Source organism: Eubalaena glacialis, chromosome 2 (genome assembly GCF_028564815.1).
Source record: "Eubalaena glacialis isolate mEubGla1 chromosome 2, mEubGla1.1.hap2.+ XY, whole genome shotgun sequence".
In the NCBI taxonomy this organism is placed as follows: Eukaryota; Metazoa; Chordata; class Mammalia; order Artiodactyla; family Balaenidae; genus Eubalaena; species Eubalaena glacialis.
In genome coordinates, this window is record NC_083717.1 from 34,500,292 (window position 1) to 34,519,051 (window position 18,760).

Below are 18,760 nucleotides of genomic sequence, written 5' to 3' on the forward strand. Positions count from 1 at the left end.
GAACAAATGTCACATGCTTTGGGTTCACGTCAGAGCATCTGGTTGTTTGAGATAACCATCAGCTTTGAGCACTTAGGAATGGCTTGTCAGAGGTCCAATCTTAGTGAAAGAAGCATTTATAGAGGAAACTTCTTATTGGTGCTCTGAGCATTCCTGCTTATCTGACCTTCAGATGCTTGCTCATTGAATGCAGCACATGCAGCGATAGCAGTAAACCGAGGAGGCATTATTTACACATCACAAGGCAGAGAGAAAGGTAACCACCGTAAGCACAGCAAGCATAGAAGTATTGGAAAGACACACCTCTCTGCCTGCCTGGATGACATGAGGGGCTTAGGAGGTCTGCCCTTGACTCTGCTGTAATCTCACCACTAAGACTTGTCTTCCTAAACCTCACTCCATTCCTACCTCTTCAGGAAAGCTAGTCATTAAAGACCAAGATGAGGCAATTGTTTTGCGTACCCGGCACATCCTGATTGACAACGGAGGAGAGCTGCATGCTGGGAGTGCCCTCTGCCCTTTCCAGGGCAATTTCAGCATCATTTTGTATGGAAGGTGAGTAGACAGCTTCCATGAGTCACATGATACTCTTGGATCTGACGGGAAGGAGGTTTTTCATGGAAGAGAGGGAGGTAAGACAGCAAGGCTTTAGTGCAAGAAAAGAATTATCATTAGGTCCTGCCAGATGGTAATCATGAACGAGACAGACAGTGGTGATTTGGGTGAGCTGGAGGAGTACATGAGGCATTTTATTTATTGTGGCTCAGGTCCAGACTTAAGTTACAGAAATCCCTGCCAGCCTTTCAGCTGCCTTCTAATCATGTCAGGGCTGAGGGAGTCTCTGTGAATGTTTATTAATAGGTTATGATGGACAAGATAAAGAAAAATTCCATGCAGTATTTGCCTCTGGCTGTGCTCCCTCTTCAAGCAATTGAGAGTTCTCAGAATCAGTAGCCAAGAATACACAAGGGTGTGCAGTCCAGGTCCAGGTGATCCCACATCTGATATGGACCAAAATATAGCATACTTAGAACTGGAAAGAAGTGCCAACATGTTAACTATTGATAAGTATTTCTGCTTGGCCTGTTGGACTCATTTTGGTCTGGTGTGGGACAATGTTGGTTGCCAATGCTATGTCTACTGACCTTGAGCAATCACCAGGTGTAACTGGGTCTAAGGTGGCCACAGTGGGAGTCAAGAGCAGTGCAGTCCCCTCTGGGCTTAGCATCCAGTAAAGAGAGGTGTCGGCCAACCATGGAGAGCTGTTCTCTCTTGTAGGGCTGATGAAGACGTTCAGCCAGACCCTTACTTTGGCCTCAAGTACATCGGCGTCGACAGAGGAGGTACCCTTGAGTTGCATGGACAGAAGAAACTCTCTTGGACATTTCTGAACAAGACTCTTCACCCCGGTGGCATGGAAGAGGGAGGTTATTTTTTTGAAAGGAGCTGGGGTCACCGTGGAGTCATTGTTCATGTCATTGACCCCAAATCAGGGACAGTCATCCATTCTGACCGGTAAGGTTTGCCTTCACGTAAACACATTCATTCATTCAACATACACTTACTGAGCATGTGTCCTAGCCAGACACCGCTCAGGGTGCTGGGAGCACAGCAGTGAGTGAAACAGACAGAAATCCAAGCTGAATTGAACAGGAACAGGCATGTTTGCACACACATACACACATGTAAGCACAGCATAGTTTTAGGCTGTGATCATCGGTAATTATGGGGAAGAGACATAGTGAGAGGGTAGAGGGTAACTAGAGGAGACCACTTTGCATCATGTGGTCTGGAAAGGCCAGTGCAAGAAAGCGGCATTTGAGCTGAGGACCGCTGGGTAAGGCTGAGTCAGGGAAAGAGTTTTCAAGACAGAGCGGCAAGTGCAAAGGGCCAGAGGTGAGAAAGGGCGTGATGTTCTCACAGGGAGGAAGGGCCAGCAGAGATATGGGAGGGCAGAGGGATGGAAATGAGATGCCATAATGCCAGAGTTTTAGGCAGGGGCGGGTGTGGAGACCTTGGAGGCCCAGTGAGGAGGTGGGTTTTATTCTTAGTGGGATGCAAAGCCACCGAAGGGCTTTAAGAAGGGTACGATCTGATTGAAAAGAACTGGCTGCTGTGTAGAGAGTGGTTTGTTTGTGGAGGGCAAAAGTAAAGCCAGCAGAGGTGGTTAGGAGGCTTCTACATGGTCAAGGCAAGCAAGGTCGCTGGCGAGGACTCAGGTAGAAGCAGTGGTGACAGAAGTGGATGAACTTGAGAGATATTTAGGAGGCAGATAGGGCAAGTCTCCCGCTCCCTGCCCCTTGCCCTGGCTCAGGTATCAGCTGGCAGATTCTGCAGAGGCCTGACCTGTCCTGTAGGCTCCCGGGGGCTCTTGCCCTGGCCTTGCAGAGGCTGTCCCAGGCCACTCAGAGAGAAAGATCCACTAGGAAGGGCACAGCTGGAGTAGGCAAGCAGACACAGCTTTCCTGGTGCTGCTGGAGGATGGGGATATGGAACTCCTCAAGAACAGGGCATGAGCCGTGAGCATCCACAGGAAGGCAGCAGGGAATCAGCTGTGATATGGGCCAGGGTGGGCAGAAGCAGGCAGGACAGCCAACCTTGCCCTCTGGTGGATACTAGTAACAATAATACGATCACTGGACTTTGTGCAAAGCCCTGTGTTAACCACTTTATCTGCCATCTATAACTGAATCTTCATAAACCCCGTGTCAGGTGGGTTCTGTTGTTATACAGGTGAGAACACTGAGGTTGGGTGAGGCTAAATTTGCTCAGAGTCACAAGGCTGGGGAGTGTTGGAGCTGCGATTCAAACCCAGATCTGCTCAGGCCCTAAACCACTATATTGTCCCCACGGGGGCTGACAGCCACCTGCTTGGCCTGGGACGGAGCAATCCTCAGACCACAGTTAATGAAGCCAGGCTGACCTTGATTGACACAAAATCTATCAGAGAGCCTCTGCCTTCACAGGAGAGAGAACAGTCTTCTCGATTGTGTTCTGGCTCCTTGGTGCTGCTGCTTTTTTGTTTTGAATTTTATTATATTATATTCAATTGGTTTTTTTTATTATTAATTTTTATTGGAGTATAGTTGCTTTACAATGTTGTGTTAGTTTCTGCTGTGCAGCAAAGCGAATCAGCCACAGGTATACATATATCCACAATTTTTTAGATTTCCTTCCCATTTAGGTCACCACAGAGCACTGAGTAGAGTTCCCTATGCTATACAGCAGGTTCTCGTTAGTTATCTATTTTATACATAGTAGTGTATATATGTCCCAATCTCCCAGTTCATCCCACCACCCCCCTTCCCCCCTTGGTAACCATAAGTTTGTCCTCTACATCTGTGACTCTATTTCTGTTTTGCAAATAAGTTCATCTCTACCATTTTTCTAGATTCCACATGTAAGTGATATTATACGATATTTGTTTTTCTCTTTCTGACTTACTTCACTCTGTATGACAGTCTCTAGGTCCATCCACGTCTCTGCAAATGGCACTATTTTGCTCCTTTTTATGGCTGAGTAATATTCTGTTGTATATCGGTACCACATCTTCTTTATCCATTCATCTGTTGATGGGCATTTAGGTTGCTTCCACGTCCTGGCTATTGTGAATAGTGCTGCAGTGAACATCGGGGTGCATGCATCCTTTTGAATTCTGGTTTTCTCCGGATATGGCGCTGCTTCTTAAGTAGTACAATATGGTTACTTGCAGCAGCCAACCTGAAGTTGAATTCATTACTGAAGTGCATAACGAGATGTTATCCCAATAGCTGATGTGGGGGTTCCAAAGACAGGATGCCTGCTCCTTCCTAACCTCCTTCGGGTAAAGTATGAGTCAGTGGGCTCAAGAATCTGAGAGCTGAATGTGTGTGAGTAAGGATAGTAATAAACCCTGAACACACACAGAAACGCAGGCTGTGGTCACCTGAGACCTGGTTACCTGGAGGTTACCTGGAGAAACAGGAACTTAGGTCGGCTCTTGAACGGTAGTAAGCATTTGATTGGCTGGAGAGAAGGTAAGGATGAATGAGTGAAGGCAGGAGTGGGCATGGCGTATGGTCATGGGACCCTGAGCTGTACTAGCCTCATAGCAGACGATTCCTGGGGCAGGGCAGTGGAGAAGGAGGGGGCCTAGGTGGGGTCAGACCAGGTTATGGGAACAATTAAAAACAAGTTTGAGGACTCAGGAGCATCCATACATTCCCCCCCACTCCCCGTACCACCACTGTTTTCCTTTTCCCAAATCTTGGCTATTCATGCTGGTTTATTTTTCTAGACTCGTTTTGGAATTATTTTGCTTGTGAAGTTCTAAGACAGATTCTTTCAAAATTTCCGTTGTCATTTTACAAAATGTTTATACTTAATAAGTTCACTTTATACTTAGAGTTGGGATCATTACACAACTGGGTCTTTCCTTTGTAAATTCTTGTCACCTGTGATATAGGTTTTTTGAGATCTATATTTCATAGCTATTGTATGTGGATGAGGGTGGGTTATCTTTGTTAAGTTTGAGATGATCGATTTTTGCTGCAATGAAAGCTTTTTTCTTTAAAAATCACAGCCCTTGAGATCTTTGGATGGCGTGTTAGTTGTCATACCACAGGTAGGTGCTTAGAGTTCTCTTTTTGGGCCGCTGTTAGGACTATTAAAATCCCCTCTGTCTGCCCTTTTTAGGTTTGACACCTATAGATCCAAGAAAGAGAGTGAACGTCTGGCCCAGTATTTAAACACAGTGCCCGACGGCAGGATCCTTTCTGTTGCCGTGAATGATGAAGGCTCTCGAAACTTGGACGACGTGGCCAGGAAGGCGATGACCAAATTGGGCAGCAAACACTTCCTACACCTTGGATTTAGGTATCGCCCATCACTTCCACCTCCCCAGGGCTCCAGAACACTGAAGCACGCTACCCCAGGCGGACTTTACCTAACTTCCCTGCTTGTTTCCCCAGGCGACATCACCCTCAGTGGTGACCCTGGGGGATGCAGACACGTGATCCATCCGCATTGGACATGTTAAGGCTTGTTCTTAAAGGGAGCCTGGTTTTCCTTAGAAGCATATTCCACTCTTCAGCTCCACAGGTCTCTGTGCATATGAGCTCATTCATTCAATCGGCCACTTACAAAATATTAATTGAGCATCTACTGTGTGTAAAAGCCGTGCCTCAGATGTACAGCTAATGGTCATTTTCCCTTTCTTTAGCAACGGGGTCAGAACATGCCCGAGGGCGTTGGCAGACATCTGTTTAGAGACCATATAAAGTGCGTCTGCCCAGCCAAGCCCCCCGGCAGAAGGGGCCCTTTGATGTGCTCCAGGGCGTGTTTTGTTTGCCTTGGATTGCAACGTCATGCCTGACTTTGGCATGCTCACCTGTTGGCACCAAGAGGAAGCCGTTTACCCCACAGTAGCCACACCTTTTAATCATGTTGAATCAGATCTCGGTTCAGTGGAAAGTTGAGATCATCTGTCCCGTGGCTATTGGAGATAGGGATGCACCTCCCTCCAGCTCTGTAGACTGTGGGCAAATTGGGGGCAGGCCAGAGCCTTTTCTGGGCGCTGAGCAAAGCAATTTTACTGCCTGGGCAGAGGTTCCCTGGGCAGGGACAGGACTCCGGGTTCCAGGGTGCTTTTTCTGACTGCCCATGGGCTGCTCCTTCTGGAAGGGTTTGGGCAGGAAACTCAAGCAGCCAAAGATGACAGTGACACTTTAGTATTGTAAAACTCCTTTGTTAACAAAAACCAAGGGTGCCGCTATTTCGTTGTGTTATAAGCCAAAAGGCCAGTTAGTTAATTTCCAATAAGAGGCAGAATCACAAAGGGACTGGCTACGTAGGGCCTCAGCAGAAGGAGGTCCAAGATGCTAGCATCCGATTTGGCCTGAATCTGAGTCTGGGCTGCACCTCCTGCTAGGTGACTGCACAAGTGACTCACCATCTCTTTGCGGGCTTCCTATGTCTGTAAAATGGGATATTTGAGGAGCCAGCTCAAAGGACTCTGGGGAGGAGGGTAAATGTGATAATATGAGCAAAATATTTGCCACTGTGTGTAGCACAGAATAAGAACTCAGTAAATGTTAGCAACTATTCTCTCCTTATAAACAAGAGCCACGGAAGGATGGGTGCTATGTTCTGTAAGTAAAGGAGATAGGTAGGCAGGAATTACATTTTTACCCTTCATTTGTATAGACCCACTTTGAATGACAAACTCAAAGCACCTAAAATCAGTAGAAGATCTGAGACTTGGACCCATCATTGGTTCATTCACCCAGGAAGGGCAAATATTGGCATAAGGCACTAGGGCTGGACTAGCTGTACTGAGCTCTCATGGGAAGTTCTGACCTGTCTCGGGAAGTACTGAGCTCTCGCCGGGAGGCAGATATTAAATGGGAATTGATGACGGGGCGTGAAAGTACAAGAACAGGAGGGGTGAGAGATGAAGCTGCCAAGGTGGGCACAGGAGGGCCTCTTGCTTTGGGCCAAGGAGCTTGATTTTTATGCAAATGGGTAGGCACTGAAAGATTTTAAGCAAGGGTGACACAGTCAAATCCCCGACCTCAGTGAAGATTTACTTTCCAAGATAAGAGATCAAAACAAAAATAATCAAAGTTATTGAGGGCCAAGACCTACTGACATCTCACAGTAAGCGAGAGGCTGGGTTAGGTATTAGGGGGAAGACAAAAATGGATAAGAAAACCTTCCCACACTAGAGCAGTGCACGCTTCAATGGAGAAAAGAGGAGTGTATAACTTTCCAAAATGGTACCCCTTCTTCTTCTCCTTTGCTTCTCATTAGGAAGAAGAGGTATTTCTTTCCTTCCCAAGGCCCAATGCCGATTCCTGGGTACTCAGTCACATCTGCCTGTGGCATTTTCCTCGAGATTAACTCATGAGAGAAATAACCTTTCTCCCTTGGAGCATGTTTCCTTGTTTTCCTAAAGGAATCAGAGCACTTGCTTCAGAACCTAATTGAACCTGGCAGGTGGTACGTAGGTCTGTGGGCTTGTTTGTTATTTGTGATTCATACCCTGTCGACTGCCAGCATGGAGTTGCAGAGGTTCACGGTCCACAAACATCAGGCCAGCCGAGTGGTTCGGAAGGCCAGGGCTTACAGAGAAAGGCTCTTTTTCTTCTGGAGAAAGGGAAGCCCAGCCTGGAAACTAATTTCCCCAAACAGCCTCTGTGTGACACTCTGCATCAACTCAACCTCCAGTACAGGCTCAGACGTGTGAAGAACTTTTTTGTTGTTTTTTTTTTTCAGACACCCTTGGAGTTTCCTAACTGTGAAAGGAAATCCCTCTTCTTCTGTTGAAGACCACATTGAGTATCACGGTAATAAATGGCGAGAGGCCAAATTCCCTCCAGTGTCTCTCTGACCAAGAGACTCAGGGGCTTTTTGAACCACCCTCCACCCTCAGAACATGGCTGATCCACCACCCAACACCCTGTTGAGTGACTAGCTGCTTAATGGCCAAGTTACATGAGTGGCAAAAGTCCATACTGATTTAAGGCCAATCGCTAAGATAATATTTACATTTGCAAAGAAATTGTCATTGGTTTAATCCAAAACAAGTGACACAGGAAAGATGAGAACGGGGACAGAACCAGCAAGGGTAATATTTTGAGCTAAAAAGACGCTTGGGGAAATTCCCTGGCGGTCCAGTTGTTAGGACTCCACGCTTTCACTGCCGAGGGCCGGGGTTCGATCCCTGGTCGGGGAACTGAGATCCCACAAGCCTTACGGTGTGGCCAAAAAAAAAAAAAAAGATGCTTTGGATGGGCTGTTAGCACATAGCACCAGCCTCCTCTGCCCAGGGAAGGTTTCGGAAGGTACTGCCGGTTCCAATCCTAGAGAGGAATTCACATGAGAAACGATGGAGTTCCAAAGTATAGCGTTGTTGGAACACTGCAGTTAAGCTTGCAAAACTGAAGCAAAAGAAGGGACAATAAATAATCTGCTCTGGAAAGATTGGCCTGAAACTTTTTTTTTTTAACAAAATGACTCAAGATCCATGTGTGTAGGGGGCTTTCTCTGCATTAGCATCACATCCTTCTGAATTTGGGGGTCGGTCTGGTTGCTGACGCCTCTGATCTCCTCTTTGACAGGACACCATGGCTCAGCTGCTGCCCGGGTATTCAAACTCTTCCGGACGGAGCATGGCGAGCTTTTCAATGTCTCTTCATCCAGCGAGTGGGTTCAAGGTGAGGAGTTTGGGACACCTTGGTAAAATTTCACAGGGGGCTAAAAGGCCAGGGCTTTGCAGAACGAGGACTTTTCTTTTGCACCAATAAAGACCACTTGACTGTGGCAGTGTCGACTTAGTTTGCAACTGAGAGCTGTCTTTAATTAATCAAGGCTCCGTGGTGAATAGCCCAGAGGGATGTTTTCTCTCAGGGAATACGTCTTCTGTGCCAGGCGATGAACAGAGAACACAGGAGGAGTAGGAACCGGCCCTCAAGGAGCCCACACACACGGGGACGGGGGCATGGAAAGCAGCAATCCTCACTGCCATCCTCGGATAATGGGTTCATGGGTGGATTTCATCTTTCTCCTTTTGGCAGTAGTGAAGAATATCTATTGCTTTTATAAAATAAGATAGTCAATAAGAGGCACTTTTAATAGAAAGGTGGGAGAGGTGGGGGAAGTTGACAGATGCTTTAGAAGCCTCTGGTACCCAGCCTGGTGAGAACCTGGACAGATGGTATTCAATTCCCATTGTGCCGAGGCTGCTTGGGGGCTACACCGAGTGTGGCTGGCTCTCCTGCGCCCTGCTCTTCTGACTCTGCTCTTTCCTTTCTTCCCAGATGTGGAATGGACGGAGTGGTTTGAACATGACCAAGTGTCTTACACTAAAGGTGGGGAGAAAATTTCAGACCTCCGGGCCACTCACCCAGGGAAAATCTGCAATCGCCCCATTGATATACAGGTAACCAAATAGTTATAAAGGCTTTGTCTTGAAGAAGACTCTGTAGATCACAGGCTTTCGTGCCATTTGAGTGGTGTGAGTCTCACGGCCCTCCTGTGACGTTGGTAAAGCCAGAGAGGACCGTTCTCATTTTAGAGACTGACGTGGAAGCTATGTATCTGCTCCAGGCCTCCCCACCAGTGAGTTTCAAAGTAAGGCCTCAAATTCTCTCCTGGGTCCTACTGCTGAGTTCCTTTTCCTTCTCCCCAACTGCTTCTTCAGCCACAGCTGAGGGTGCCCAGCGTGGGGTTGGGTTTGCCCTACTCAGCTTCACTGCTCCGTTGGTCTCCTTCGGGGCCTCGAGTGCACAGGATCTGGCCGGGACTTGGGTGCAGGCTGAGCCTGGCCCAGGTGGAGAACACCTGCAGCCTTGTTCTCCACTCAGTTAATGAAAGCCGGCGTTTGCAGAACGGACGGTGTTTGCTCGGGATCTTCACTTGGAGTTAACTCTGTCCATAGGGGACCTAGACTTTCTCAGCTGGCTCCATCATGAAAGTGTGGGGTGAATAGGCCGCCCTCACGATTCAGTGGCTCAGCTGGTGAGCTTCCGAGCTCAAAGGACCATAAGAAAGACAGACACATGGGCAAGGAAATGGAGTTTATTTCCTTATGCCTGGTCTTCTTCCAAAACAAGGTTTGGGGCCACTTAACTGTTTGATAGAGAATTAGGAGTCATTTGAGAACGACCATCCCTGCCCATTGTATCCTCTTTCAGCCAATACAAATAGCAACATTTGTACACCACCTTCTTTCAGATTATCTAACCGCAGGTCCCAGGTCATCTGACTGCTTCCACCCCTCCACCCCCTGACCCCCACCCTGAGGCAGGACTTCTGCCCTCTGCCTTGCATCGTAGAGGGGCTGTGGGACAAAGGACCACTTTTCCGAGAGAGGACACTCTGTTCTGCAGTTAGCAAAGGCCAGGGAAACCTTTCTCATTGTTTGGCTAAGGCTTTCCGTTCACATGGCTCCAACGTTACTGAGAAGGATTTACCCAGATTCAGTTACACGTTGGAGACTCTTCTTGGGTCCAACAGAATCAAAAAGTGCTGACTCCCCCAAAGCACATACTTCCCAGATTTAATTTTAATTTTCTCTTGCAACCCTGAATGTTCCAGCTCTAATTCTGAAAGAGCCATCATTTTTTTCCTCCAGTTCACTTGGCTACAGGAAGTCCAGTCTTGTACCAGCACTCCCTCCCCAAGTATTTCTGGAAATCCTCGAGGAATGCTTCCATGCTCTGCAAATCCCTCCTGGTGTTTGCCCTGCCAGCTGCCTGGCTCCAGATCACTGTAGTTTAGAAGACCACTTCTCCATGCTAGGAAAATAGCTTTCCTTAGGCATTTCCAGCTCTCAGTAACTTTGCTCCCAGCACAGATACGGGCTCTACCCTGAGAGCGTCAAAGCACAACTAATCCCAGGCTAACACAGTGAATGAAACTTTACTAAAGGCTTGGAGATAGCGGAAGAGACTGGAGAAAGTATACATATTTTTCCATATGTTACATATATAATCATATGTGACTGCTCACCAACTCCGTAATCCAAGACCTTCCACGGGGACCCAACCCCAGACTCTGTAACCACCAGTCTGCCGCCATATTGCAGGGCCCAGTTTCCTTCCAACAAAAGGAGTATCCTTGACAATGAATTCCCTGAGTTCAAGGTCTCAACTATTCGAGGTCCAGAGAAGAATAAAAGACCCAACAACAGTTTTCCCCATTACCCAGAAGCTTGGGCCAGCCTTCCCGCAAAAGTGCATTCTTTGACAATATTTTGCTGAGCATTATAACCCCTTATTAGTTCAAAACTCTCAATTCCAGAATAAGATCTTGGCTTTTTTTTGGCAAAACAAAGGTTCCTTGAGGCAGTCATCTGAAAACATGTCACGTGCCTCCAAAAGTGAATCAAAGCTCCACCTCTAAAGGAAAGGAGGAAGTGCTCCATCCTGGAAATGCCAGGTTCACCCCTTTTCTCCTCACCATCAACCTTTAATCAGTAGTGGCCCCAGACTTAGCCAGAACATCTCTTTCTAGTCATAAAAGACAATGAGGTAGAATATACTCCGGGTTTTTCTGAAGTCAGAAAAGCAAAGCCAGGCTTGTCCTATGTTTACCACAGGTGAGAAAAGCAAGATTACATCCTCTTTATAAATAGAGTGCCAGACACATCAGCCAGGAGCTAAATGCCCTACTTAATTAACCCACCAGAGAGACTGAAACAAAACTGAAATGCCCATGTGCCCATTTTTGCCACTATGGGAAATAACAGGTTACTGTGGTCACTAGCCACCTCTGACCACCGTGCAGGCCCCAGTGCACCTGAAGACTCTCCAGGGCTGTGGCCGCCCCACACAAGGGGTCCCCCAGATACCTGCTCTGCCCTGACACGGTCAAATCCTCTGCAGGGGGACGGGGTGTTAAGGACATTTGTCACCTAGGCAGGATGGCGAGTTGGAAAGAAAGGGGAAATAGTTAGGACTAACACAGTTGACCTCAACTCAAGGAAATTTTTTCCAGATCTGATAGCTTGTGATTCTGCAGAATCAAAACCAAAACCACAGTCCCCTGTTCCCATGTCATCACCCTTCTTGAGGTTCTCCTGGATTGAAATCTCCTCTCCTCCCACCTTCTCCCTTAAAACCCACCCGCCCTTCAAGGCCAGTGGGACCTACTGGACTCACACATCCTTGGGGCTGAGACCATATTGGGCAGTCCCCTCTTCCCCCTCATCCCCGGCACAGTGGCTGGAGGTCAGTCTGGTGGTTGGAAGATGTATTTTGAAACCAGATAGCTCCTAGTTTGCATCCTAGCTCTGCCACATGTGAGCTATGGCCTATCAGCAGTGACAGGACTACGGTTAGATGTGTGAGGTGCCCAAGGCACAAAATTTAAGGTGGCACTCGCTCCCAGGTGCCGACTCTTCACTCTCATGGCCCTGAGAGTGAGTGCTGCCTTAAATCTTGCACCCTGGGTCATCCTCACTCGCAATCCTGGCCATAGATATCAGTCAAGTTATTTAATTTAGTGTCTCAATTTCCTCATAAGCAAAAATGGAGATAATAATTGTTCCCTCATGGGATTATTTTGTGGATTTAATGCAACAATACATGAAGTGTCTGACCTATAGTGAGTGCCCATAATTTTTTTTTTAATATTTTTTTAAAATATAAATTTTTAAAATTATTTTCCTATGTTTTTGTTTATTATGATATTGCTAGTTATTTTATAATTATTATCATGAATAACAATCACATTGTGTCTACTTAAAGTGAAGATCAGTTTCACTGGACAGTGGTAAAGCCCTTTTTACTCTTCTTACCCAAAGCTAAGGTCGTTCTTATGGTTAGGAAAAGGAAAAAAAGAAAAGCAGCAAAATTGAGTAGATGTTTTCCTGAAATTTTTATTGGATGTTGCACCTTAAAAAATGTCCAGCTCCATTGGATGATATTTTCAGGCTCAGTTCTCAATATTACGGGGTGTCTTACTGAAAAACATGCTGGCCTCAGGGGAAAAGATCCGGGGGTCAGAGGCATGGGCTTGACAGTCAGGTGACCTTGAGCTTGCTTCTAAAGCCCTCTGAGCCTTAGTGTTTTCCTCTAAGAGCAAGTCTGCAATGCCTGCCTCTCTGCTGCGGAGACCACCCCAGATAATGGCTGTGAGTGTGTTGCTTGCATGAAAGGGCTGAATTTTCATTCTGGCTGGACTCACGTCTCCATAGCTCTCCTTCCAAGCCAAAGACAGCGGCTATCTGCTGGGTTCAAAACAGGGTTTCTTAAAAGTGCCCCCCACCCTGCTTTTTTAGATTGACTATATTTTACCTTCCTATTTGCCCAGCCCTGGTCCCTTTGGTTTCTGTGCCAAAGAGGACAACAGCTGCAGCCCTTGCTCTAAATTGCAAGTCTCTGATGACAGCCACAGTCATGATGCAGACATACCCCGGCCCTGGGATGAGCCCCAGCTGGCAGGGATCATGCCCTTCTCTGAACCCACTCCCTAAATTCTCTACCTGGCCTTGAAGCTTCTCGTCCATCAGCTCTCATCAGCTGAGACTGTGCTCTGTGCCAGGCCCTGGGCTGGATGCTGGGATCAGGGAGAGAGGCAAAACCTGGCCTTTCCAGAACCCACCAGCCACTGGAAGGAGACAGACACTGAACCAAGGGCAGTAGGCAGTAGTGCCTGAGGGCAGCAGTGGGAAGGGCTGCGAAGCACCAGCCATATAATTGGATGCATCCAGATTCAAACGGGCAAGTTACCCAACCTCTCTGAGCGTCAGTTTCCAAATCTGTAAAACCAGCAACAATCTCATAGACCTCATAGCCAAGAAGAGGGAATGAAATAATGTATGTAGCTCCATAACTACAAGAGGGGTTCTCAAACATGACTTCCCATTGGAATCACCTGGGCAGCCGTTAAAAGTTCTGATGCCCAGGCTGCCCCCTGGACACAATCAAATCTGAGACTCCAAGGATGGGGCCTGGGCATGAGTTTTTTTTTTTTTTTTTTTTAATGATTTTTAAATTTATTTATTTATTTATTTAATTTTTGGCTGTATTGTGTCCTCCTTTCTGTGCGAGGGCTTTCTCTAGGTGCGGCAAGCGGGGGCCACCCTTCATCGCGGTGTGCGGGCCTCTCACTGTCGCGGCCTCTCTTGTTGAGGAGCACAGGCTCCAGACGCGCAGGCTCAGTAATTGTGGCTCACAGGCCTAGTTGCTCCGCGGCATGTGGGATCCTCCCAGACCAGGGCTCGAACCCGTGTCACCTGCATTGGCAGGCAGACTCTCAACCACTGCGCCACCAGGGAAGCCCTGGGCATGAGTATTTTTAAGGACTCCCCACAGGATGTGGAGCCACATTTGGGCACCAGTGGATTGATCATAGTGAGTCTTCAATAAATGTTGGCCACTCTTGATGGTGCTGGTGGTGGTGAGTGGTACAAGTTGTAAGAAAGCAGCCAGCTCAGCTCCTAAAAGAGTGTGTGCTTGCTGTAAATGCTCCAGAAAATGTTCACCAGGGCAGTCAATCACTGGTTTGGGTACCAAATACGGTAGGACCCTGGGCAAGATGTTTATCCATCCTGTGACTTCATGCTGTCTTTCTTATACAAAATCGAGAAGGGGAAACGTTAGAATAATAATGTAAGGCCATTGTAAATAAGTTTTGCAGCAGAAACAATTTTAGACTCGTGCGTATATGTTTATAACATTAATCATCACCTTCCTTCTTTACAAAAAGAAATGACTTTGCTCTGTAATTTCCATGCTGTTCCCAGGCCACTACAGTGGATGGAGTTAACCTCACCACCGAGGTTGTCTACAAAAGAGGCCAGGATTATAGGTTTGTGTGCTATGACCAGGGCCAAGACTGCCAGAGCTACCGTGTGCGGTTCCTCTGTGGGAAGCCTGGTAAGCAACTCCTTGCTGGGGACAGAAATGCAACCGTGGCTCGGTTCCTTGAGCTGGCAGCTATGCATTGGGAGTTTTGATGGCTGGGTCAGCTGCCTCTGGGCATCTCAGTGACCCCGTGCTCCTGCAAAGCTCGCGATGGAGAGCACTTCTGTGACACAGGAGCCGTGGGAGGGTCCTCGGAGTTGGCAGGAGCCAGCAGAGCCCCACCCTGCCCAGATGCCTTTCAGGAAGGGGAAGGGCCTGGTCCGAGAAAACCAGGGTGCAGTGGACAGAGCTGACCTTCCTGCAGCCCTCCCCTGCATAGACACGCAGATCATGGCCTCTTTGGGTGCTATTATTTTAAACCCGCTTCTCAAGGTGCTCGTTAGAAGGGATTGGAAATGGTCGGTTTGTTCTCGGGGGCACTTGGCCATCTCCAGAAGGCAGTCATTAGTGATGGAAGTTCTTTGGAGGCGCGGCTTACAGCTACTGAAAATAATAGTTGAGAGGGACTATATTTGTTTCACATCTTTTGCAAAGCGGGTGTGGTGAGGCAGCCACATTTAACTCCAGCTAAGGAGTTAGTGGAAAATTCCCCTGCCCAGAGGTAATGAATGGCTCTTTTCTGGTAGGGTTTTTGTTGACTTCAAAAAACCTGTACCAAGACTGGGATGGGGTGAGCCTGGTGATTTGGGTTTTGGATAGGCAAACCTGGCATTTACTGATTTAGGGAGGGGAAGGGAAGAGGTGGGGAGTCAGAAGTTTGCCAGGAGCAAAGCTTTATCTCTCAGTCTCTCCTGTTTTGGGTTACAGTGAGGCCGAAACTCACCGTCACCATCGACACCAACGTGAACAGCACCATCCTGAATCTGGAAGACAATGTACAATCATGGAAGCCCGGAGATATCCTGGTCGTTGCCAGTACCGATTACTCCATGTACCAGGCAGAAGAGTTCCAGGTGCTCCCCTGCAAAGCCTGTGCCTCCAAGCAGGTCAAAGTAGCAGGTAGGACATTCCTTCACCCCTCCCTAGGCCTGATGAAACTGAAAATTGTTAGGCTTAAAGTTGACTGAAATCAAAACAAATTTGTGTCAGTCAGCTATTGCCATAATAATGCTGCATGACAAAAAAAATCCTTAAAATTCCACGGCAAGCATTTATTTCTTACTCATGCATCTACAGGCTGTCTAGGGTTCAGCTTCTCTACACTAAACTTGGCTCCAGGCTGAGAGTTGGGTTCAGGTCAGCTCCATGTGAGTCTCATTCTTCCCAGGACATACTCTTCTCAGGGGGGAGAAGTGAACTGAAACATAGGAGGACTCTTAAGGCCTTGCGCTCAGAACTAGCACCCTTTCACACCCACTTTCCACGGACCAAAACAGATCACATGGTCCAACTCAACATGAATGGGGAACTCTATTTTTCCCATTAAGATAGAAGGGAGGGAATGAACATTTGCTAGGCAATAATTAACCTACCACAAAATTTTAAATCTCTTCTTTCTGTAACTTTCACATTTTCCTTTTTCTTCTCCTAAATCTTGACTTCGATGCCCTGTCATTTATGTTGTGTGAGGTTACTGGAATTACAGATCGTTAGAGGTAAAAGAGACCTCAAGTATAGTCCAGGTCAGTTATTCTTAGTTGGGGGAGTTATGTATCAGTTAGAGTTCTTTGTTGTAAGCAACAGAATCCAACTTGACTATCTTAAACAAAAAAACGAATTCATTGAGGCTATTCAATTTAGAGAACTAAGTAAAAGCTGCGTGGCCAAGCTGCAATAAAGGACCAGGAACAGGGCAGCTTCAGGGGTCTGGGTAACAGGAACAAATGGGCAGCATCCTTAAGGCATCACTGTTTGCACATCCTGGGACATGGTGCTCAAAATTTACCTTCCAGGGAGATGGCACTGATTGGGCTGGTGTCTCATGTGCTCACCCTCTGGCTAGGGCACCTTCAATGACTGTCCTTCTAAGACTGCACTGCATGGACAGAGTCGCTCCCCAAAGAAAAATTGGGATGTATTACCAGAGAAAGGAGAATCAATACTGGGCATTAAAAATATCAGCTGCTATATGTGGAATCTAAAAAAAAGGGTACAAATGAACTTATCTACAAAACAAAGAGAGTTACAGATATAGAAAACAAACTTCTGGTTACCAGGGGGTAAAGAGGGTAGGGATAAATTGGAAGATTGGAATTAACATATACACACAACTATATATAAAATGGATAACTAATAAAGATCTACTATATAGCACAGGGAACTCTATTAATACTCTGTAGTGGCCTATATGGGAAAAGAATCTAAAAAAGAGTAGATATATGTATATGCATAACTGAACCACTTTGCTGTACACGTGAAACTAACACAACACTGTAAATCAACCATACCCCAATAAAAATTAAAAAAAAAAAATATTGGCTGCCACAGAACCATTGCACCTGGAGAAGTATTAAAATTTGGGGGGTAGAAGGAAGACTATGAATTGAGAAAGCATTACCAATATATTCAGAATATATATTATTTTAGAAATAAAACTACAAAAGGTAAAATTCAACAGAATCTTTTTGGCTAGTGGAAGTGTGCTTGAGAAAGAATTTGGGGGCACAAAGGTTTAAAAAAGTGAGAACCTGTGATGGAGTCTAATGCCATTATTTTATTTCTGGGGATGGGGACCCTGGAGGGCATGTAGCTGAGGTGGTCCACAGGTGCTGCAGCTGTGATCCTGGGGCACCAACTCTAGACTCAGAACTGCAAAAGGAAGGCTGTAAATGTTTCCAGAGATGGTGATGCGGTGGGTGTGGCGAGAGAGAGGGAAGGAGGAAGCAGTTTGTGGGCAGAGGCTGAGATGACCAAATATTTGTTCCTTGACAAGGTAACAGAATGATACCTTAAATGATAATTTGTTTGAAACCCCTACCTTCTTCAAAAAAGGTTTCAGGGTCTCTTAGAATGAACACAAGTCCAGGTAGATCTTCATCCAGGGGGGAAAAAAAAAAACAGAGTGAAAGATACATGTCTAAGTAATGAAAGACTGATGAATGGAGAATAAAGTCAGCAGAAAGGGGGGGGGGGCCGAATGAAGTTAGCAGAAGCTACTGAGATAGACCATAACATGTATCTCTGAGCTTCCTGGCAGCCAGAGCAGAGAAAGGAACTTCACAAATTACTTAACTAATATTGTCTAATAAAAGGAAGGTGACCGGAAGCCAAGAGAGGCAACTTTCCCTTAGATCTGGGCTACTGGGGAATCTGTCATAGGGCCTTTCATGTGATGGATACTGCACAACAATGTGAACCGTCACCCTGGAAACTGTTTGATGCAAAGATGCTCTCTGTGTGTGGCTATTTACGGTTTGATTTATCATGTTAGATGGAGGGTCATGCTGTTTGTCACATTTTCTGAAGACATTTTGAGGAAGACTTTTTTTTTTTTTTTGTAGAGGCAAAATAGTTTAAAGAGAATTCACGTTCTAGGAGTGGCAGTTATTAGCCAAAGGACGTTAGACAATTATGCAACTTCCCTTCGCCTCTGTGTTCTCATGTATAAAATGGAGATAATGATCACAACTACTTCAAAGGGCTGTTGTGACGATTAAAGGAGTTAAAGAGATACTTAAAGAGATACTTAAAATAGTGCCTGGCACGTGGTAAGTGCTCCATCAGTGTTAGCTGTTACTAGTAGTAGTATTAGGTGCAATAGTTTAGCAACTAAACTTAAGGATGGAAAGGAAGGAAGGGGCATGAGCCACAGGCCAGTGGTTGAAACCTGTATATTTTGTAGCTTATCGATTCTGCTCTTTGGGGACATGCAGTTTAAAGGAAGTTATAGAGGGAGAGAAGCAAGCCATTTCTGTCATTATTAGTAACAGACACACGAGGTCTGCCAGGCCTGCAGCTGTCCACGTGTCCCGATGCTTCTGGGTATGGAGGCTCTTCCTGTGAATGTGCATGCCCCGCCCTTCCTCCACCCTCAGACCGGACAGGCATCCTCACTCCTGCATCACAAGGACACCCGCAGGGAGGTGGCAAGGAGCAGGCCATCATGGATTCAACAAACAAAGAGCACATATTCTATGCCAGGCAATGCTCCAGGCTTTGGGAAGCCATGGTGAACCACATAGACAAGTTCTCTGCCCTTAGGCAGCAGTGAAAATGGATATCCAGCAAAGAATCATCCCAATAAAAACGAAATCCCAAATGTGAGAAAGGCTGTGGAAGAGGAAGATGGGGGATTGATGTGAGCATTGGAGAGGGGGGTTTGGCAAAGGCGCAGAAGACTCCCCAGAGGAATTAATGATTGAGCAGAGAGGTAACCAGGAAAGAGGGGAGGGGCAGCAAAGGCCCTGTGCCGGGTAGAGCAGGCAGCGCTCCAGCTCCAGAAGAAGACCCAGGTAGCTTGAGAGGGAAAC

At 46.7% G+C, this 18,760-nt stretch overlaps 1 protein-coding gene across 1 annotated transcript in view; it reads left to right on the forward strand.

Moving 5' to 3' along the window:
* The window catches only part of CEMIP (cell migration inducing hyaluronidase 1), a 158,224-nt gene that overhangs the window by 91,935 nt on the left and 47,529 nt on the right, over positions 1 to 18,760 (forward strand). Inside the window, exons 4-11 of the mRNA XM_061181725.1 lie at positions 417 to 555; positions 1,279 to 1,515; positions 4,675 to 4,854; positions 7,255 to 7,325; positions 8,100 to 8,195; positions 8,799 to 8,920; positions 14,231 to 14,363; positions 15,159 to 15,350. Of these exons, the coding sequence (XP_061037708.1) occupies positions 417 to 555; positions 1,279 to 1,515; positions 4,675 to 4,854; positions 7,255 to 7,325; positions 8,100 to 8,195; positions 8,799 to 8,920; positions 14,231 to 14,363; positions 15,159 to 15,350 (1,170 nt within the window). The remainder of the gene's footprint in view (positions 1 to 416; positions 556 to 1,278; positions 1,516 to 4,674; positions 4,855 to 7,254; positions 7,326 to 8,099; positions 8,196 to 8,798; positions 8,921 to 14,230; positions 14,364 to 15,158; positions 15,351 to 18,760) is intronic.